General features: G+C 34.3%; 1 protein-coding gene across 2 annotated transcripts in view; it reads left to right on the forward strand.

Moving 5' to 3' along the window:
* dock2 (dedicator of cytokinesis 2) overlaps positions 1-25,537 on the forward strand; it is a 171,403-nt gene that overhangs the window by 41,634 nt on the left and 104,232 nt on the right. For both annotated transcript variants that reach the window (XM_087799620.1, XM_087799621.1), the window contains exons 22-24: positions 3,670-3,778; positions 5,044-5,114; positions 11,452-11,558. In XM_087799620.1, the coding sequence (XP_087655746.1) occupies positions 3,670-3,778; positions 5,044-5,114; positions 11,452-11,558 (287 nt within the window). The remainder of the gene's footprint in view (positions 1-3,669; positions 3,779-5,043; positions 5,115-11,451; positions 11,559-25,537) is intronic.

The following is a 25,537-nucleotide window of genomic DNA, read 5'->3' on the forward strand; positions in this document are numbered from 1 at the left end:
GATGGATGTATATATATATATGGATGGATGGATGTATATATATATATGGATGGATGGATGTATATATGGATGGATGGATGTATATAGATGGATGGATGGATGGATGTATATAGATGGATGGATGTATGTATATATATAGATGGATGTATATATATATATATGGATGGATGTATATATATATATATGGATGGATGGATGTATATATATGGATGGATGGATGTATATATATGTATGGATGTATGTATATATATATGTATGGATGTATGTATATGGATGGATGGATGGATGTATATATATGGATGGATGTATATATATGGATGGATGGATGGATGTATATATATATGGATGGATGGATGTATATATATGGATGGATGGATGTATATATATGGATGGATGGATGTATATAGATGGGTATATGGATGGATGGATGGATGGATGGATGGATGGATGTATATATATGGATGGATGGATGGATGTATATATATGGATGGATGGATGGATGTATATATATGGATGGATGGATGGATGTATATATATGGATGGATGGATGGATGTATATATATGGATGGATGGATGAATGTATATATATGGATGGATGGATGTATATATATGGATGGATGGATGGATGTATATTGATGGATGGATGGATGGATGTATATAGATGGATGGATGGATGGATGGATGTATATATATGGATGGATGGATGTATATATATGGATGGATGGATGTATATATATGGATGGATGTATATATATGGATGGATGTATATATATATGGATGGATGGATGTATATATATGGATGGATGGATGTATATATATATGGATGGATGGATGGATGGATGTATATGGATGGATGGATGGATGTATATATATATATATGTATGGATTGATGGATGGATATATATAGATGGATGGATGGATGTGTATATATATATATATATATATATATATGAGTGAAGTATAAGTTTCTCTTAAACGCTCGTCTATAGTTTCTCAGACTCGTGTCTGCAGCTCAACGAGTTCATGTGACGTCGTAACAATCACTTCATCCAAGGCTGCAGCACACACACACACACACACACACACACACACACACACACACACACACACACACACACACACACACACACACACACACACACACACACACACACACACACACACACACACACACACCTGCTGCTCATCAGAGCTCGACTCGTCCTTCAAACATCGGTGGACGAACCATATTGTTATTAAACTGAATTAACGTAGAATCAAGATGAACACGATCAACATTAATGGATCTTGAACTGAAGTTCACTGGATTCAAGGTGAAGAAGAAGATGTTGTTGCTTCTTCTTCTTTGGTTTTTAAAGAGAACTAAACACATTGATACACATCTGTCTTTTAAATTCCACTGCTTTAGTTTCCTGATGCTGTGACGTGAACATCATGAATCATCAGGAACAAAAGCTTGTATAAGTTGAGCTCTGGCTTCAGGGGAGAGTCTGAAGAAAGGGAGTTGTAGCTCAAATCATGTTCCATACCTTTAGTGTGAAATAGAAGATGTTAAAATAAATGTATAATTGTGATTTAATTGTTTTAAAAGGTGTTATAGTTGAAAAAACACGTATGTGTTTGAGGTATCCCTTGAGTTGTCTATGGGTCAAGGTGACACGGAAGGTCGAAAAGAAATGTGTTTGAGGTATCCCTTGAGTTGTCTATGGGTCAAGGTGATACGGAAGGTCGAAAAGAAATGTGTTTGAGGTATCCCTTGAGTTGTCTATGGGTCAAGGTGATACGGAAGGTCGAAAAGAAATGTGTTTGAGGTATCCCTTGTGTTGTCTCTAGGTCAAGGTGACCCTAAGGGATGAAAACAAATGTGTTTGAGGTATCCCTTGTGTTTTCTTTGGGTCAAGGTGACCCTAAGGGATGAAAACAAATGTGTTTGAGGTATCCCTTGTGTTTTCTCTGGGTCAAGGTGACCCGTAAGGTCGAAAACAAATGTGTTTGAGGTATCCCTTGGGTTGTCTCTGGGTCAAGGGGACCCGGAATGATGAAAACAAATGTGCTTTAGGTATCCCTTGTGTTTGTGTAAAAACACATTTTTTTTGTAAAAGCCTGACAAACGTGATCTTTTCAACAGAACATTACTTTTAATCCATCATTTATTATAATACAATAACACAATAAAATGATTATAAGTAACTTGTCATACAACATACTTTTCCTTTAACACATAGTATAATATATATGTTTTTAAAATATTTGTGTTTCTCTCTCGTCCTCCCGTGATATTGTTGTCACGTCTCTTTAACCAATAAATGCTTCTAAAAGCATGAGTTTCTAAGTCATGTACCTTCATGTACCATTAATGTACATCATCATCATCATCATCATCATCATCATCATCCTCTGCACTCGGATTATTCGTGGCATTGCGAGGGTCCTCGTGACTCGACAGAGTAGAGTCTGGTCATAATACCTCTTGTGTGTCGCGCCCTAATCCGTCCCCCCCACATGCTACATGTGCTACATGCTAATCCTCCGCGCTGCACTCAGAGAAACATCATAATTAAAAACTGCTGCGTGAGGTTCTGAAAGTTTATGGTTGTTTTAATTCTGCCAACGAAATGAGCAAATAAATAAAATACCAAAAAATGTATAAATACATGATTGAATACATGTTGAAATAACTGAATACATTAGTCATGGTAAAATGTAATTAAAGTCAAAAGATATAAATAAATAAGTTTGTGTACAAAGCAAATTGAGAAAAATCAAATCAGAACTAAATGTATCAAAATGTCCCAAAAAATAAATGACATCAGTTTTTATTCATGTTTTTAATTTATTCGTTATTTCCTTTATTGTCCTTAATAAGCTTAATGGTTGATCATCAAAGTAGATTAATGTTTATGCTCATATGGTGACATATTTTTCAACTAATCAAACAGTTTTCAACTTTAATAAAACAATTTTCAATTTAAATAAAACAATTTTTAACTATAATCCAACAATTTTCAACTATAATACAACAATTTTCAACTATAATCAAACAATTTTCAACTGTAATCTAACAATTTTCAACAATAATCCAACAATTTTCAACAATAATCCAACAATTTTCAACTATAATCCAACAATTTTCAACTATAATCCAACAATTTTCAACTTTAATCTAACAATTTTCAACTATAATTCAACCATTTTCAACTATAATCCAACAATTTTCAACTATAATCCAACAATTTTCAACTATAATCCAACAATTTTCAACTGTAACCCAACAATTTTCAACTGTAACCCAGCAATTTTTCAAAGATAAGATAAGAATAACTAACTTGTCATTGACTATTAAAAAGACGTTTTTTCTCACCACAAGATACACAAAATACTTTAAACTGTGATTATTGTTCTGTCTCTTGGTCACAGTTGAATGTATGTCAATAAAATAAATAAAAAAAACACAGCCAAAGAAAAGGACATTTTATTCAGTATATACGACATTATATAACTAAAAAAACACTAGTGAGTGGATTGAATGACTTGCTAGCTCAATGCTAACTGATATATGCTAACTCACTGGCGTTGAACCAGCAACTAGTAAATCAAAGTGTTTTTCTCCAAACGTCTATAAGTTATTGAGTTGATCCACAGATGTCATGTGTTGTCATGTGTGTTCAGGTTGTACGAAGGGAAAGAACAGACGGATTTCGAAAACTCTCTGAGACAATTGTTCGAGTCCATCAACAGCCTGATGAAGACACACTTCACCACCACGCTGCTGCTGCGGGTAAATATGACCCGGGCTCGTCCTGCGCTGCTCCTTATTCATATGTCATGAGTTCATTCTTATCAATCCAAGCAGAGATTTGCAGTTCATGTTCGTGCTTTTACTGTTTGATAAATGTGTATTAATTATTGATATTATGAGAATAAAATATGATTATTTTTTATTATCGTAAAAGTGTTTCTGACGTTAAACTATTTATAATGAACTTTTTTTTTTTTAATATTCATCATTCGACTATAATCAAACAATTTTCAACTATAATCCAACAATTTTCAACTATAATCAAACAATTTTCAACTATAATCAAACAATTTTCAACTATAATTAAACAATTTTCAACTATAATCAAACAATTTTCAACTATAATTAAACAATTTTCAACTATAATTAAACAATTTTCAACTATAATCAAACAATTTTCAACTATAATCAAACAATATTCAACTATAATCAAACAATTTTCAACTATAATCAAACAATTTTCAACTACAATCAGACAATTTTCAACTATAATCAAACAATTTTCAACTATAATCCAACAATTTTCAACTAAAATCAAACAATTTTCAACTGTAATCAAATCATTTTCAACTAAAATCAACAATTTTCAACTATAATCAAACAATTTTCAACTAGAATCAAACAATTTTCAACTATAATCCAACAAGTTTCAACTATAATCAAACAATTTTCAACTATAATCAAACAATTTTCAACTATAATCAAACAATTTTCAACTATAATCAAACAATTTTCAACTAAAATCAAACAATTTTCAACTGTAATCAAATCATTTTCAACTAAAATCAACAATTTTCAACTATAATCAAACAATTTTCAACTAGAATCAAACAATTTTCAACTAGAATCCAACAATTTTCAACTATAATCAAACAATTTTCAATTATAATCAAACAATTTTCAACTATAATCAAACAATTTTCAACTTTAACCAAACAATTTTCAACTATAATCCAACAATTTTCAACTATAATCAAACAATTTTCAACTATAATCCAACAATTTTCAACTATAATCAAACAATTTTCAACTAAAATCAAACAATTTTCAACTAAAGTCAAACAATTTTCAACTTTAACCAAACAATTTTCAACTATAATTAATAGTAGATTTTAGTCACATTAATATTATATATTATATCTTAAGAATCATTTTGATACATTTTGAATGCAGTTTATTTTAGCTCACCTTTGCTTCACCTCACAACCAAGTGTTTCTGATTTAGTTTTGTTTTTTGTGTTTAGGTTGCAGCTCTGAAGTACCTGCCAGCAGTTCTTCACGACGTTGAGAAAGTGTTTGATGCAAAACTACTGAGGTTAGCACACACACACACACACACACACACACACACACACACACACACACACACACACACACACACACACACACACACACACACACACACACACACACACACACACACACACACACACACACACACACACACACACACACACACACACACACACACACACACTCCGATACACACACACACACTCACACACACACACACTCACACACACACACACACGCAAACACGCGCGCAAACACGCAAACTCGCGAACACACATACACACATACACACGCAAACACACACACATTGTTAGTCCCAGACAGAGCTGCAGCAGCTGTTTTGTCTTCTCTGTTTAAATCCCCTAAAGTTCCAGATTTAAAGTATTTTAAACATGTGTGTCACGGATACACAACCTTGTTGTGACCTTGTGTACTCGCTCGCTGGGTTTGATATTCACAATTATTGTGGTTTAATATGGAATAACTGAAGAGGTTTGTATTTTCTAGAATCTGTTACGATGCGTATCAGGATACAGGTGCAACAATACGATATATTGTGATAGTGTAGTAACAAGTATATATGTGTAGTATTGTCCAGTACTTGACTCTGGTGTTGTAGTATTTACAGACCACATGACTCTTGACGAAGTCGTAACTGCTTTCATTTGTTTTCAAACCAAAATATGTCCAAACATCAGCTTTAAAAGCTGCTGAAGTCACTGTATCCTCTCGTCCTCAGTCATCCCCAGGATTTCGCAGAATTTCATTGTTCCTTTAGATTTAACGGACGTAATAGCAAAAATCTGTTGATACGATACACATCAGGATAAAGAGTCAACGGTACAATACATAGTTATATATCATGACACTGTAGTAACAAGTATTTATTTGTAGTATTGTCCAGTACTTGACTCTGGTGTTGTGATAGTGTAGTAACAAGTATATATGTGTAGTATTGTCCAGTACTTGACTCTGGTGTTGTGATAGTGTAGTAACAAGGATATATGTGTAGTATTGTCCAGTACTTGACTCTGGTGTTGTAGTATTTACAGACCACATGACTCGTGACGAAGTCGTAACTGTTTTCATTTGTTTTCTGAAGTCCACTGTATCCTCTCGTCCTCAGTCATCGGCAGGATCTAATATGAAAAAAAGAAAATCATATATTAGATTATTTCTTTGTTTTTTTAGCTGCGGAGGACATAATGACTGCTGCCATCTAGTGGCCGAAATCGTAATTGCAACAAAAAAATGAACAAACACTGTGAATATTTGAATGATTATTGTAAATAATAATCAAATATTTTCAACTGTAATCCAACAATTTTCAACTATAATACAACAATTTTCAACTATAATCAAACAATTTTCAACTATAATCAAACAATTTCTAACTATAATCAAACAATTTTCAACTATAATCAAACAATTTTCAACTATAATACAACAATTTTCAACTATAATCCAACAATTTTCAACTATAATACAACAATTTTCAACTATAATCAAACAATTTTCAACTATAATCAAACAATTTCTAACTATAATCAAACAATTTTCAACTATAATCAAACAATTTTCAACTATAATACAACAATTTTCAACTATAATCAAACAATTTTCAACTATAATACAACAATTTTCAACTATAATCAAACAATTTTCAACTATAATCAAACAATTTCTAACTATAATCAAACAATTTTCAACTATAATCCAACAATTTTCAACTATAATCCAACAATTTTCAACTATAATACAACAATTTTCAACTATAATCTAACAATTTTCAACTATAATCAAACAATTTTCAACTATAATCAAACAATTTCTAACTATAATCAAACAATTTTCAACTATAATACAACAATTTTCAACTATAATCAAACAATTTTCAACTATAATCCAACAATTTTCAACTATAATCCAACAATTTTCAACTATAATCAAACAATTTCTAACTATAATCAAACAATTTTCAACTATAATCCAACAATTTTCAACTGTAATCTAACAATTTTCAACAATAATCCAACAATTTTCAACAATAATCCAACAATTTTCAACTATAATCCAACAATTTTCAACTATAATCCAACAATTTTCAACAATAATCCAACAATTTTCAACTATAATCAAACAATTTTCAACTAAAATCAAACAATTTTCAACTAAAATAAAATATTTTCAACTAAAATAAAATATTTTCAACTAAAATCAAACAATTTTCAACTAAAATAAAATATTTTCAACTAAAATAAAATATTTTCAACTAAAATCAAACAATTTTCAACTAAAATAAAATATTTTCAACTAAAATCAAACAATTTTCAACTAAAATAAAATATTTTCAACTAAAATCAAATATTTTCAACTAAAATCAAACAATTTTCAACTAAAATAAAATATTTTCAACTAAAATAAAATATTGTCAACTAAAATCAAACAATTTTCAACTAAAATAAAATATTTTCAACTAAAATAAAATATTTTCAACTACAATCAAACAATTTTCAACTAAAATAAAATATTTTCAACTAAAATAAAATATTTTCAACTAAAATCAAACAATTTTCAACTAAAATAAAATATTTTCAACTAAAATCAAACAATTTTCAACTAAAATAAAATATTTTCAACTATAATCAAACAATTTTCAACTAAAATCAAACTATTTTCAACTAAAATCAAATATTTTCAACTAAAATCAAACAATTTTCAACTAAAATAAAATATTTTCAACTAAAATAAAATATTTTCAACTAAAATAAAATATTTTCAACTAAACTCAAACAATTTTCAACTAAAATAAAATATTTTCAACTACAATCAAACAATTTTCAACTAAAATCAAACAATTTTCAACTAAAATAAAATATTTTCAACTAAAATAAAATATTTTCAACTAAAATCAAACAATTTTCAAGTAAAATAAAATATTTTCAACTAAAATAAAATATTTTCAACTAAAATAAAACAATTTTCAACTAAAATAAAATATTTTCAACTAAAATAAAATATTTTCAACTAAAATCAAACAATTTTCAACTAAAATAAAATATTTTCAACTACAATCAAACAATTTTTAACTAAAATCAAACTATTTTCAACTAAAATAAAATATTTTCAACTAAAATCAAATATTTTCAACTAAAATCAAACTATTTTCAACTAAAATCAAACTATTTTCAACTAAAATAAAATATTTTCAACTAAAATAAAATATTTTCAACTAAAATCAAACAATTTTCAACTAAAATAAAATATTTTCAACTAAAATAAAATATTTTCAACTAAAATCAAACAATTTTCAACTAAAATAAAATATTTTCAACTACAATCAAACAATTTTCAACTAAAATCAAACTATTTTCAACTAAAATAAAATATTTTCAACTAAAATAAAATATTTTCAACTAAAATCAAACAATTTTCAACTCAAATAAAATATTTTCAACTACAATCAAACAATTTTCAACTAAAATCAAACTATTTTCAACTAAAATAAAATATTTTCAACTAAAATAAAATATTTTCAACTAAAATCAAACTATTTTCAACTAAAATAAAATATTTTCAACTAAAATAAAATATGTTCAACTAAAATCAAACAATTTTCAACTAAAATAAAATATTTTCAACTAAAATAAAATATTTTCAACTAAAATCAAATAATTTTCAACTACAATCAAACAATTTTCAACTATAATCAAACAATTTTTAACTAGAATAAAAAAAGATTAAACTAAAATCAAACAATTTTCAACTATAATCAAATATTTCCAACTAAAATAAAATATTTTCAACTTAAATCAAATATTTTCAACTAAAATCAAATAATTTTCAACTTAAATAAAATATTTTCAACTGTAATCAGTCACAATACATAATACATGGATAAGAAATAAGCTCTAAAATCAAGGAAAGACTAAAAAACACAGAGTTAAAAGACTCTCATTATTCAAGTATTTCTTCACACAATCACAGGTCAAACCCTGGAACACTTTGAGACTTTGTTTCTCCCTCAACGATGGAGATCATCTTGTGTTGAGCTAATGAAGTGCGACTCGGTGAAATGATATTTACCTTCTGACTGAAGCTGCTCCTCAGACTCATGAGAGATGTTGGACTCGTGGCTCTCGCTCCAGACTCTCAAGGTTTCAACTGTTGCTGCTTCAGTTCACGGCCGAACCTCCACCTTCAGCTCATGAATTATTTGCTGTTTTTCCTCGACGTCGTTCTGGGCTCGTGGGTCGACTACGCTCACACACACACACACAGACACACACACACACACACACACACACACACACACACACACACACACACACACACACACACACACACACACACACACACACACACACACACACACACACACACACACACACACACACACACACACACACACACACACACACACACACACACACACACACACACACACACACACACACACACACACACACACACACACACACACACACACACACACACACACACACACACACACACACACACACACACACACACACACACACACACACACACACACACACACACACACACACACACACACACACACACACACACACACACACACACACACACACACACACACACACACACACACACACACACACACACACACACACACACACACACACACACACACACACACACACACACACACACACACACACACACACACACACACACACACACACACACACACACACACACACACACACACACACACACACACACACACACACACACACACACACACACACACACACACACACACACACACACACACACACACACACACACACACACACACACACACACACACACAGGGTTATAGATGGAAGTTAAAAGACACGTCTGGGTAATGTTGTCGGTCAGGAGCGCCTCAGGGTTGGAGAAAGTTGCCGTGAATGGTAATGGTGGAGCGTCGAGACTTCAAAGCTGCTCTTTGTTGGATCCTGAGCTCACCTGAGTCGATCCAGTCTTAAGATGTTCAACCAAATAGAGTTTTGTCTTTTGAGTGATGAAGTCCAGACACTTCCTGTTCAAAGATGACGTTTCTGAGTCTCAGCACGTCAAGAAGAATTAGATATTTGAACTAGAATCAAACTATTTAAACTATAATCAAACAATTTAAACGATATTCAAACAATTTAAACGATATTCAAACAATTTAAACAAGAATCGAACAATTTTCAACTATAATCAAACTATTTTACCTAAAATCAAACAATTTTAAACTATAATCAAACTATTTTTACCTAAAATCAAACTATTTTCAACTATAATCAAACACTTTTAAACTATAATCAAACTATTTTCAACTATAATCAAACTATTTTCAACTATAATCAAACTATTTTAACCAAAAATCAAACAATTTTCAACTATAATCAAACTATTTTAAACTATAATCAAAAATCTTTTACCAAAAAATCAAACAATTTTCAACTAAAATCAAACTATTTTCAACTAAAATCAAACTATTTTCAACTATAATCAAACAATTTTCAACTAGAATCAAACTATTTAAACTAGAATCAAACTATTTAAACTAGAATCAAACAATTTTCAACTAGAATCAAACTATTTAACTAGAATCAAACAATTTTCAACTAGAATCAAACTATTTAAACTAGAATCAAACAATTTTCAACTAAGATCAAACAATTTTCAACTAGAATCAAACTATTTTAACTAGAATCAAACAATTTTCAACTAGAATCAAACTATTTTCAACTAGAATCAAACTATTTAAACTAGAATCAAACTATTTTCAACTAGAATCAAACTATTTTCAACTAGAATCAAACTATTTAAACTAGAATCAAACAATTTTCAACTAAAATCAAACAATTTTCAACTAGAATCAAACTATTTAAACTAGAATCAAACAATTTTCAACTAGAATCAAACTATTTAAACTAGAATCAAACAATTTTCAACTAAAATCAAACTATTTTCAACTATTTTCAAACAATTTCAACTAGAATCAAACAATTTTCAACTAGAATCAAACTATTTTTAACTAGAATCAAACAATTTTCAACTAAAATCAAACAATTTTCAACTAAAATCAAACAATTTTCAACTAGAATCAAACTATTTAAACTAGAATCAATCAATTTTCAACTAGAATCAAACTATTTAAACTAGAATAAAACAATGTTCAACTAAAATCAAACAATTTTCAACTAGAATCAAACTATTTAAACTAGAATCAAACAATGTTCAACTAAAATCAAACAATTTTCAACTATAATCAAACAAGATGTTTCATTTACATCTAAGATAAAAACATCTCCATGATAAACTCTTTGTTTCCACAGTGAGCTCCTTCACGACTTCTACTCCTGCATCCCCCCCGAGACCCTCCAGAAACAGAAGGTGACGTCGATGACGGAGATCGTCAACAGTCGTCTCTTCCAAAAGCAAGGTGAGAACATCATCATCATCATCATCATCATCATCATCGTGATCCTCATCAGACGCTACAAACATCACGACTTCACATTAGCTTGAGCTCGTGCTACACTCGAGGCTCGAAGGCACCGCGGATCAAACAGCTGCTCGCTCAGCACTTTACACCAGCAAGAACCACTAAATTAGGATTTATCCTGGAGCATCAGTGGCGAATAGAAATGCTAATGCCACGTAATACCCCCCCCCCCCCCCCCCCCGGTCAATCCACTAAAGTGCCTCTTCAGAAAGGATGTAATCAAAGGCTGCATTACAGATGTTTGTCCATTACTGCCGCTTTTACTTCGCGGCACTTTGTTCACTTAAAATCCAACTGTTAACCAGGAGACTTTTCTGAAGTCGTCCTGAAGGGTTTGATGCTGAAGATCATCACGTTTGCATTGACGAGATATTGGACTCTTTACCTTCGCTGAGGCCACACGTCTAGTATTGATCTCTTGGTAATAACTACGACTCACTGGGGAGTTTTACTTCAAATGTGATGCTGTTTATAAATTTGGCCTTTTGACTGAAAATGTTGTGGCGGTTTAAATGTGTGTATTGTCAACTATCTGTTGATACGTGTCATGATACACAGGCAATTATACTATATATAGTGATATATTGTGATACTGTAGTAAGGATATATGTGTAGTATTGTCCAGTACTTGACTCTGGTGTTGTAGTATTTACAGACCACATGACTCTTGACGAAGTCGTTACTGCTTTCATTTGTTTTCAAACCAAAATATGTCCAAACATCAGCTTTAAAAGCTGCTGGAGTCACTGTATCCTCTCGTCCTCAGCACAATTATATCTTCCTTTAACTGTGCAGGATGTAATGAATTCTGCCATCTAGAGGCCTGAAGTTTAATTTCAACACAAAAATGAACAAACGGCATGAAAATTTGAGAGTTAATTGTAAATAAAAAATTATTAATTTTATGTTAAAAAAAAGAAAGTTATTCAAATATAAACCATAAAATAATTATAATAAAGGAACAAGGATATATATATAGTATTGTCCAGTACTTGACTCTGGTGTTGTGATAGTGTAGTAACAAGGATATATGTGTAGTATTGTCCAGTACTTGACTCTGGTGTTGTGATAGTGTGGTAACAAGTAAATACAGTATGTGTAGTACTGTCCAGTACTTGACTCTGGTGTTGTGATAGTGTAGTAACAAGGATATATGTGTAGTATTGTTGAGTATTTGACTCTGGTGTTGTGATAGTGTAGTAACAAGGATATATGTGTAGAATTGTTGAGTACTTGACTCTGGTGTTGTGATGTCCAATCATCAGCTTTAAAAGCTTCCGGGCGTGGAGTGTATCCTCTTGTTCTCAGTCATTGCATGATTTAAATGTTCCTTAAACTGTGCAGGATGTAATGAATTCTGCCATGTAGAGGCTGGAAGTTTAATTGCAACACAAAAATGAACAAGCGCCATGAATATTTGTGCCTAATTGGAAATAAAAATGTGTTAATTTTATATTAAAAAAAACCAAAAAACATTGAAATATAAACCATAAAATAATTATAATAAAGGAACAATGATATATGTGTAGTATTGTCCAGTACTTGACTCTGATGTTGTAGTATTTACAGACCACATGACTATTGATCAAGTAGTAACTGCTTTCATTTGTTTTCAAACCAAAATATGTCCAAACATCAGCTTTAAAAGCTGCTGGAGTCACTGTATCCTCTTGTCCTCAGCAGTCACATAGTTCTCGCACGATTTTATTGTTGCTTAAATGGCAAATGACATATTTACTGCTGCCACCTAGAGGCCAGAAGTTGAATTGCAACACACAAATGAACAAATGTTAAATAAAAAAATAAATTATGAATTATTTTTATTTTTAGCATACTTTTTTTGGTATAAATACAAAGTATATAAATGTAAAAAAATATATAAAACATTTTTTAATTGCATCATTCTTTATTACACCTAATATTTTGTTTTTAACAACCTTTTAATTAATCCTTATTAATTTACTCACTTAACTATTTTATAATTTAAGCGTTAAATAAACGCCGTCCTTGCATTTTATCGACACAATTCAGGCTCGTTTTTTTGTCGTGTCGTTGTTTTCGGATCCAGAGATGTTTTCTGACGTTGACCAGGAACCTGTGATTCAATCTAAAGTATTTAAGGTGTTAAAACGCGTTGAATCACTGACGTCGAGCGTAAATGAACGATGGACTCGCATCAGTTGCTTCACAGCAATAACACAAAGTGATCCTCGAGCTCCAACGTCTCAGAAAAACACGTCACGTTTCCTAAAGTCTGACTTACGAGCTGAGCTACAGCACTGGAGCTTCACTCCGGAGTCTGACGCTGCCAGTTTGGATTTGTGCCATTTTGTTATTGATCCTGTTTTAAATGATTCAATCCCTCGGAGGTAGAGCTGCACCTTTTTTCTTTCTTGGCCGGCCTCAACATCCTGAGTCACAGTGTTGCTCAGTCGCAAGTGTCGGGAGGAAACCAGGAGGTGAAGTTACAGCAGTGGAAACAGCCAGACATCAAATCCCTGTCACAGCAATATTGGCAACAAAGCTAACTTGTCACTTTTTCATTCGATTATAATATCGTATAAACTACTGCTGCACGATATTGGAAATATGACGATATTCTACAAGTGTATAGAAGGAAAACAATGCGATATTTCCCTTTCATTCATTTCTGCGCAGGTAGAAAAATATCACTTATAACGCTCAATCTCGCGGGCATCGGTTTCCCGCCAAACTGAGCGACATCAGAGAGGAGCCGCCGGCGCGTCTCGATATCACCAAATCAATAATAAATCCACCTCCTTGTACACGCACACATAACACTTTATAAATGACGCTAACAACTTAGCTCGTTAGCATACGGTGAAGACGGACACATAACACTTTATAAATGACGCTAACAACTTAGCTCGTTAGCATACGGTGAAGACGCACACATAACACTTTATAAATGACGCTAACAACTTAGCTCGTTAGCATACGGTGAAGACGCACACATAACACTTTATAAATGACGCTAACAACTTAGCTCGTTAGCATACGGTGAAGACGCACACATAACACTTTATAAATGACGCTAACAACTTAGCTCGTTAGCATACAGTGAAGACGCACACATAACACTTTATAAATGACGCTAACAACTTAGCTCGTTAGCATACGGTGAAGATGCACACATAACACTTTATAAATGACGCTAACAACTTAGCTCGTTAGCATACGGTGAAGACGCACACATAACACTTTATAAATGACGCTAACAACTTAGCTCGTTAGCATACAGTGAAGACGCACACATAACACTATATAAATGACGCTAACAACTTAGCTCGTTAGCATACGGTGAAGACGCACACATAACACTTTATAAATGACGCTAACAACTTAGCTCGTTAGCATACGGTGAAGACGCACACATAACACTTTATAAATGACGCTAACAACTTAGCTCGTTAGCATACGGTGAAGACGCACACATAACACTTTATAAATGACGCTAACAACTTAGCTCGTTAGCATACGGTGAAGACGCACACATAACACTTTATAAATGACGCTAACAACTTAGCTCGTTAGCATACGGTGAAGACGCACACATAACACTTTATAAATGACGCTAACAACTTAGCTCGTTAGCATACGGTGAAGACGCACACATAACACTTTATAAATGACGCTAACAACTTAGCTCGTTAGCATACGGTGAAGACGCACACATAACACTTTATAAATGACGCTAACAACTTAGCTCGTTAGCATACGGTGAAGACGCACACATAACACTTTATAAATGACGCTAACAACTTAGCTCGTTAGCATACGGTGAAGACGCACACATAACACTTTATAAATGACGCTAACAACTTAGCTCGTTAGCATACGGTGAAGACGCACACATAACACTTTATAAATGACGCTAACAACTTAGCTCGTTAGCATACGGTTAAGACGGACACATAACACTTTATAAATGACGCTAACAACTGAGCTCGTTAGCATACGGTGAAGACGCACACATAACACTTTAGAAATGACGCTAACAACTTAGCTCGTTAGCATACAGTGAAGACGCACACATAACACTTTATAAATGACGCTAACAACTTAGCTCGTTAGCATACGGTGAAGACGCACACATAACACTTTATAAATGACGCTAACAACTTAGCTCGTTAGCATACGGTGAAGACGCACACATAACACTTTATAAATGACGCTAACAACTTAGCTCGTTAGCATACGGTGAAGACGCACACATAACACTTTATAAATGACGCTAACAACTTAGCTCGTTAGCATACGGTGAAGACGCACACATAACACTATATAAATGACGCTAACAACTTAGCTCGTTAGCATACGGTGAAGACGGACAGGTTTGTTTGGAAGTTCACGATCTTATAAGAAAACAACTGAGACGAGATGAAAAGTTCTTACGATATGTCACTTTAACAAAGGAGGTTGAAAGAGACGAGTAACTCGATCACTAGTGTTTGACTAGATCATAAGTTAGTATTACTTCCGTGGATATACTGAGCTGAGTCAACGTGCCGTCAAGACATGTCGCCATAGCAACCAGGCCTATCAAGCTGCGCCGCACAGTTCACAGACAGACGGAGACGTAAACGACAACGAGACATAGAAGTACAAATTGACAACTTTACAGAACGTGACACCGATTGGTCGAAGTGTGCATTTAAGAAATGATAGATTTATACAATAAAACACTATAAATGATCACATGTTTTTGATATGTATATCGCATAAGCCAATATATTGATATACGATATATCGTGAAGCCCTAATATAAAACTCAATAATTTCCCTTTTTTTAAGACGGTTCTTCTGCTCGTGTAGCTTATTTGTTACAAATAAATCATCTATGAAGGTCAGATTATTACATTTGCATCTTAACTGATTTGTTATTATTAGAGAGAAAAGGCTCATTTCTTTTATCTTATTCCACTGAAGATTTTAAAGTTAATCCGAGCTCAGTAGCTCAAATATTATCAAGTTACCGCCTTTTTAAAACCTTTTAGCTCTCAGTGGCCTCCATGTCAATTTTTCGGAATCTGTCACAATCAGCCGAAAGAGTGACACGACTTTAACATCCATGCAAGCAATTCATGGATAGAGTAAGTTCCTCCTCATGACCATGTTTTCAACGTATTACTTTTTAAAGTTCGCTCTGAAATCTGGGCGAACGAGAGGTTACGAGAGTCCATAATGGCGTAATAATGGCTTCACTCCTCCTCCAGCTGTAATCACAAGCCTGCTTTGTTTATACAACGAGTCCCTTGGTGGTGGAGACTTCCTGGATTGATGATGCGTGGTGACAGACCTCCATGCTCGACCAATCACAGCAGAGTGGGTGTGGTTATGGTCGACAAGATTTCATCTCCAGAAAAAAAAAAGCGTTTTCAGTGGGTGGGGCTTAAAACCTTTTTTTAATGTCAATATTTCAATGAAAAGTTTTGTTCAACAGTTGACCAGAATCAAGTACTGGACAATACTACACATATATCCTTGTTACTACAGTATCACAACACCAGAGTCAAATACACGGCAATACTACACAAATATCCTTGTTACTACACTATCACAACACCAGAGTCAAATACTCGGCAATACTATACATATATCCTTGTTACTACACTATCACAACACCAGAGTCAAATACTCGGCAATACTATACATATATCCTTGTTACTACACTATCACAACACCAGAGTCAAATACTCGACAATACTACACATATATCCTTGTTACTACACTATCACAACACCAGAGTCAAATACTCGACAATACTACACATATATCCTTGTTACTACACTATCACAACACCAGAGTCAAATACTCGACAATACTACACATATATACTTGTTACTACACTATCACAACACCAGAGTCAAGTACTGAACAATACTACACATATATACTTGTTACTACACTATCACAACACCAGAGTCAAGTACTGGACAATACTACACATATATACTCGTTACTACAGTATCACAACACCAGAGTCAAGTACTGAACACAACTAGTGAGTTTAATTGAAATCCCCGGGATACTCCGGGTACTTTGGCTCATTACTTATATACGTTTGTTAGAAACGCATATTTTTAAATATATATTTCTTTCACCACGATGTCCAAACCTTCCCGTCTTCACCTCCAAATATGATGTATTACTTATTTATTCACCCGTTCATTCATAACCGGCTCCGTCCTGAACTCGGCCTCAGCAAACGAGGTCTGACACGTCGTCTAATTGAGACGCATCTCAGCGTTCCATGGTAATCGCAGGGTTTTTTTCCTGCAAGTGTGTCCGGAGCAGGAGCGAGAAGTGATGTATTTGTAATAGCGAGCCGCCCCTGGTGTCCTATCAGCGCCCGGCAATTCATATCTAATAGCCTCACCTGCCACTGACACCGTGGGCAGCACGATGTGTTGAGGGTTCCTGGTTAGAAGTGATTTACCAGGTGGGATCTCAGATTATTGTAGATTGCAATTTCATTTTAATATCGTGGAGAACGGAAACACGTCCCGGAAGCCTCGACATCCCCTCGGGATGAAGCTCGACTTGACATCGTGAAGATGATGGTTTTGATGGATTTTGAATCGACGACAGGCAATTAAAGTGGATTCAGCCTCGTCTGGAGAAGTACATGTTCGGTTTGATTAACTTTGAGTTTAACATGTTACAGAGTCTGAATCTTTCTTTCTATCCATGTGGTTCTTTGCTGAGGATTCGTACGTTCTAGTTGGTTCCCTTCCGTGAATCCTTGTTGGTTCCCTTCCGTGAATCCTTGTTGGTTCCCTTCCGTGAATCCTTGTTGGTTCCCTTCCGTGAATCCTTGTTGGTTCCCTTCCGTGAATCCTTGTTGGTTCCCTTCCCTGAATCCTTGTTGGTTCCCTTCCGTGAATCCTTGTTGGTTCCCTTCCGTGAATCCTTGTTGGTTCCCTTCCGTGAATCCTTGTTGGTTCCCTTCCGTGAATCCTTGTTGGTTCCCTTCCGTGAATCCTTGTTGGTTCCCTTCCGTGAATCCTTGTTGGTTCCCTTCCCTGAATCCTTGTTGGTTCCCTTCCGTGAATCCTTGTTGGTTCCCTTCCGTGAATCCTTGTTGGTTCCCTTCCGTGAATCCTTGTTGGTTCCCTTCCCTGAATCCTTGTTGGTTCCCTTCCGTGAATCCTTGTTGGTTCCCTTCCGTGAATCCTTGTTGGTTTCCTTCCGTGAATCCTTGTTGGTTCCCTTCCGTGAATCCTTGTTGGTTCCCTTCCCTGAATCCTTGTTGGTTCCCTTCCGTGAATCCTTGTTGGTTCCCTTCCGTGAATCCTTGTTGGTTCCCTTCCGTGAATCCTTGTTGGTTCCCTTCCGTGAATCCTTGTTGGTTCCCTTCCGTGAATCCTTGTTGGTTCCCTTCCGTGAATCCTTGTTGGTTCCGTCAACTCAGATTTCCTGATGTTTCTTATCACATTTTTGCTGATGACATCCAGCTCTACTGCTCTTTTGATCCAACTGAGTCCCAGAGGCTGAACATCTTAGTCGATTGTTTGCTAGAAATCAAACAATGAGTGAAAACACTTTGCAGCTGAATGTGGACAAAACTGAAACTCTGGTGATTGCTCCTGATGATAAGGTTCCAGGGTTGAGTCAGTACTTGGGTGACTTAGGTCAGTCTGTCAAAATGAGCCTGAGAAACCTGGGTGTTGTATTTGATAAAGACATGTCTCTTGTTCAACACTGCAGACAACTGACCAGAAACCGTTTCCTTCAACTGAGAAAAATCTCTAAACTTAGGAAAATGTTGTCACAACATGATCTGGATCTTGTAATCCATGCGTTTGTTTCTTCTCGTCTGGACTATTGTAACAGTTTGTTTTCATGTCTTAACAAGAAGGATGTGTCTCGCTTGCAGTTGATACAAAACTCTGCAGCAAGAATTCTAACCCGCTCTAGTAGAAGAACTCACATTTCTCTGATCCTTAAAACTCTTCACTGGCTTCCAGTTTCTTTCAGGATCAACAAAATGTTGGTTCTTACTTTCAGATCTATTCAAGGTCAGACCTTCCATCAGTGATCTGATCCAGCCTTACACCCCAGCTCGGGCTCTGAGGTCTGTGGATCAGAATCTACTGATGGTTCCTGAACACAGTTCAGGACCAGAGGAGAGAAATCTTTTCAGGCTGTTGTTCCTAAGCTTTGGAACGATCTCTGTGTTTGATGATCTACTGACTCCTTCAAGAAACATCTTAAGACGTTTCTATTTGTTCAGGCTTTTCCTAGATTTTCTGGAACTCCTGTTGTGTTATCAGTTTTATCTTGATCTTTAAAGTATATACTTTATTGAATATTGTTTTGATTGTTTAAGCGCTTTGTGACCCTGGTCTAGAAAAGTGCTATACAAATAAAAATGACTTACTTACTTACTTCCATGCGTCCTTGTGGATTCCCTCGTGTGTGTAAAAGTGTATTTTTATATAATAGATTCAGTCGTTTTAAGTCCAGGCTCTAACGTTTCCCTGCGAGTCGACAGCATTAAAGTTTGTTGTTAACCTTTAGCTCGAGCCTCGTGTAAAGTGTGTCCTTTAAATGGCAGTCGAGCTCTGAGGAATGTGTTTGATTTTAATTCATTGATTAAACATTTTCTCTGTGCAGTGTTTGAACACGAGCTCGGCTTCATTAGAACTCTTTCAAGCGGTCGGTTCCATTTCAGGACATATTTAAAAATAAAATATTTATTTAAGTTGTTTACGCCGTTTTAAAACTTCTTAAAACTTAGAATTCAAACTTTCAACGAAGGTTTCGGATGAACTCGACTGCGATATCTGTCATCACGCCCCACTTTGTTTCCACAACGAGTCCCTTGAAGGTGGAGACTTCATGCTTGACCAATCACAGCAGAGTGGGCGTGGTCATGGTCAACAAGATCTCATCTCCAGAAAGTGCTTTCAGTGGGCGGAGCTTAAGATCATTTTCTAATGTCAATATTTGAAATGAAAAGAGAGTTTTGTACAAACACACACTGATCATACAATACAGTCACAACATCACAAAAACACACACTTGAATCTCTGGGTCAGGGTGACCCAGAGGCTTGAAAACAAATGTGTTTGTGGTATCCCTTGTAAGTAAGTAAGTAATTTGTATTTATATATAACGGTTTTCCAGACCAGGGTCACAAAGCGCTTAAACAAACAAAACAAAATTCAATTCAATTTTGTTGTTACTAGGTTTACTAACTAATTTTTGGACAAATTATACTATTTATAGCCTTAAGGAAGCGTGTGTGTGTGTGTGTGTGTGTGTGTGTGTGTGTGTGTGCGCATGCGGGTGGTAAAAAATAACATGAAAATCTGACGTTGAATTTGTTCATTTATTGTTTATAAAAACCTTCACATTCTCCTTCCTTTGATCCAAACATCAATATAAATATGATTAAACTCACTATCCTTTTATAACAAAGTATCGACATAAGAAAGTGAAATTCACTTAATCTATTTAAAGTATTTTCGCCTCTTTGGAAAATCAGCAAAATGGTTTGTGGCTGGAAAATGGAAAAGTTTTTTCGCTCTTGCCTGAGAACGTCGTTGCCATTAATCCATCTCTGGCTGGTTTTCATTGACTCTAAAGTACTTATCTGTCCTTTAAGCAAACACTCTGTCTGGATTAAGTCGTCTGGCACGCACCGACACACACTCACACACACCAACACACACACACACACACAGGGGTTTAAATTGCTACACAAACAAACAACGCTGACACACGGGTTAATCAGATTTACCGATCAAACTAAACGTACGCGACAAATTATGGGTCAATTTGAGGCACATTATGAAGGAACCGTCGCGACAGATTGAGACGGAGGGAAAGATGGAGAGAGCGATGGAGAGAGAGAGAGAGAGCGAAGGATTGGAGGGGAAAAAAAACAAAAAGAAGATGCAATTTTCTGTATCCACGAGTTGCCAAAAGCTGCAAAAACCCTGCAGTTGTTTCTGTTCTCTTGCAACTTCTTCTTCAGGCAGAAACCTACTTAAAACCAGGCTCGCGACACACCTCAATATGTGAGGAGTGTCATCGAGTTCAAATAATCTCTGGGATTATTATGCAATCGAACCGCGAGGACACCGTCGACCCGTAAGCGTCCATTAAGTCAGATTAAGTGGGAAAAACGTGATTCAGGTTAAGAGCAGAGACGACCGCGACGTTCGGTGACGGAGAGACGTTCGTACGAGTGTTTGGATTATTTATGCGTTCTCTCTCTTCTCTCTGTTCTCTCTGTTCTCTTCGTTCTCTCCGTTCTTCTCCGAGCTTTAAGACCGACATAAGTTTGAGTTTGACGGCTTTACTGCCGGAGTCGGGATGAAGTCCGATGCATCGGCGGCGCCGAGTCCTCCTTTCTTCTCAGGACACGTCCAGAGATCTGAACATCAATCATAAGAATGTGTCGTTAAGAAGGAAAATTGAACATTTTAATCTTAATAAACGTGTAAATGAGTCGTTTTTTTTAATGAATCGTGGTATTTTTCACGTCATTTTGTTTAATTTGTCGCAGATAAAACGCCTATAATTACTTAAATAAATACCTTTTTCCTGATGATTCAGTTCTGATGTGACCTCAGGGTCAAGGTGACCCGGAGCCCGAAAATAATTATAGTTTGTTGGATCCTCTGTGTTGCCTCTTGGTTCCATAAATACACATGCAGTGGTGGAGGTCGTTCACCTTGACCCAGATACAACACAAAGGGATACCACAAACACATTTGTTTCCCGGGCCTTCGGGTCACCTTGACCCTGAGTTAACACAAGGGTTAAGGGCAGCAGAGCCACAACCTTTCCTGTGTGTGAACCAGATCAACACTTTCATTCGACAGGTTCTTACCAGGGCGTCTAAAATGTTGTCACTGGGTCAAGGTGACCCGAATGTGTTTGTGGTATCCCTTGTGTTGTCTCTGGGTCAAGAAGATACACTTCAGGGATTAAGACTGTTTGTTGATCTTGATTGTTTTAAATCTATAACATGGATTTAAAACTTAACTGGGTTGTTTCTTTATTATTATTCAATTAAAAAAAAGTTGCTTCAATTAAAAAGAGATAAAATAAAAAAAATAAAGTAACTTAAATAAAAAAAGATTATATAAAAAAAGGTACTTCAATAAAAAAGTTGCTTCAATTAAAAAAAGATAAAATAAAAATAAAAAAAATAGTAAAATAAAGTAATTTAAATAAAAAAGATTATATAAAAAGAGGTACTTCAATAAAAAAGATACTTCAATTAAAAAAAGATTCAATAAAAAAAAATGTAATAAAAAAAAGCAACTTAAATAAAATAAAAAAAGGAACTTAAATAAAATAAAAAAAGGAATTTAAATAAAACTTTAACCAAAAAAAATATTTTCAAACAGTTTTCTTTGATTGAAATTGTGGGCGGAGCCACATTATGGACGTTTGTGTCTTAATTATTTAATCCGAAAAAAAGTTGTTCAATCAATTGAAATCTTTTTTTTTTTTTTTTTTCATTTTTGTATTTATTGAAGTCGCTTTTTTTTAATTGAATAAAGGAACAAATCCACTTCCAAAGGTTAAAAGCTAAAAAAAAAATACGATTTCGTTGATGGAACTGTTGAAGGTCAAAGACTTTTGTTTCTTTCTTTCACCTGAAAACCCCGGAGGACGAACTGTTCTGCAGCTGGTCCCGAGCGAAGGAAAAGAAAGTGTGGGTCAGACTTTTATCGATCTCCTCGTAAGCCTCGGACAGATGGCATCACAGCTTTGGAAGCTCAACTTCCAATTTATGTTCGAAAATCTCTGAAAATAATGACAGACACGCAGGAAAATGATGACAATACGGCGGAAGCAGAATTTGTGCAATTTGACATGATTTGAGGATAATCGGCTTAAAACGCAAACAAAGAGGGAACTGATTTAACCTCCTGAGAACCAGGATTTACCTTTTTCCATTTTTAATTTCCGTTATCGTGTAACGGATGAGCCGGAGGAGGAGGCGGAGTCTGAAGATGAGTCGCGTTTCATGCGTTTGTATATGATGTGGCGTTTAGTTCTTCAAACGTAAATCGTGAGTTTTTCTCCTCGGCTGTGAAGCTGATCCCTGAGAGTCTCAGCTCAGCAGCTCGTCCACAAACATCTTGATAATCCTGAGACATCGCGACTGAATATAAACCACAGTTTCAGATATTATTAGTATAAATTACCATCTATTCAGTAGCACTGAGTATTGTCAAGGTACTGTTGGTGCGTATCACAATACATGTGCGACGATACGATATATTGTGATACTGTAGTGACAACGATATATTGTTACTTTTGAAGAAACAACACTTTCTCTGGCTTTTACAACAAAAAAATGAACAAATACTTTCTCTAGTCAAATGTGAAAGAACTTCTTCAAAATATCAACAACAAATGTAAACTTATATTAACAATGAAGTGCACATTGACACAATAAACCTGGATCAACATGTAATATGCAGTATCTGTCAGTGTTTAATTAAACTTTAAACTTTGTTTTAAAGTCAAAATGAGTCCAAACATCCGCTTTAAAAGCTGCTGGACTCTGGTGTTTCCTTTTCTTTTTCACTTATTGCTGCCATTTCAACCGTTTTTTGTTGTTTCTTTGACACGGAGGAAATGACGAATGTCGCCAACTAGTGGTCGGAGGTTTAATTGCAGCACAGAAAGGAATAAACACTGTGAATATTTGAATGTTGAACATGAAATAAAACAACGAATAAATAAAAAAGTTTCTTCAGTAAAACAAAATCAATTAAAAAAAAGTTGCTTTAATAATAAAAAAAATCTATTAAAAAGTTATTTCAAACTAAAAAAAACAAAATGATTTAACTAAAAAAAAAATGCAAAAAAGATCCTTCGCTAAAAAGAAAAAAAAAAGTTTTTCCAAACAAAACAATTTAAATAAAAGCATCAACCAAAAGAAAACAAAAACATGTTTGATCTAAAGGTAGATTCACTAAAATAATAACCAAATGGTTGCTTTTATTATAAAACATTCCAAATCGAAGAGAAAATGTTTCTTCATTTACAAATACATTGCTACAAAGAAGTTGCCTCAGTCCAAAAAAGTTTAATTAAAATAAACTTTTAACAACTTTTTTTTGTTTGTGACATATAACCTTTTTTATTGACATTAAGTTAAAATAAGTAGTGTTTTTTTTGTATAAAAAATAAACAAATCTACCCACATAACTCTTGTTTTTTCTAAAATTGTTGTCTTTTGTACACACACTATTGAAATATAAACCATTAAATAACTTAATAACTTAATTAAATATGGATAGAGTTTCGCATTAAAAATATTTCGATGTATCGTCATAAAAATGTACTATATTTTCTTACTCCTCTATTTAGTTTGAGTTTGTCTTGTTTTTCTTTGTCTTCACCAAGATGTCGTTTTTCACGTCATGCTGGTGCAGATGATATTTAACAAGCGCTCGATGAATCCTTTATTTTTTCTCCTCTGGAACTTGAATTAAACAACTACTGCGATCGCAGCAGGATCTTCACTGTCACCTTCGACGACTCGTCTCTTTTCCTTCTTCTGGTTCTGTTTTTCATCGACTCGGCTGGAGACCTTTAATTAGAACGTTTGCTGTGTCGGAAGATAATGAAGCAGCTTTTTCACAGTTACACGGAGAACTGGGTCTCAGGCTCCATTGAAACTGGAAGACAATGGAAGATATATATATATATATATATATATATCTTCTATTTCTATATATTTTATATATAAATCCAAATGATTTACTTGCTCACAAAATGCCGTCCCTCATTTCAGTGAAGGCAGGAATGCCAGCAAAAGACTTCTACAGCAGCTCAAGAATGAGTGAAACATTCTATCACAATGTTCAGAAAGTATCCAGGATAAGTACTTAAGTAGTAAAATCCTAAAAACT

This window comes from Callionymus lyra, chromosome 9, assembly GCF_982586985.1.
Source record: "Callionymus lyra chromosome 9, fCalLyr1.hap1.1, whole genome shotgun sequence".
NCBI lineage: Eukaryota > Metazoa > Chordata > Actinopteri > Syngnathiformes > Callionymidae > Callionymus > Callionymus lyra.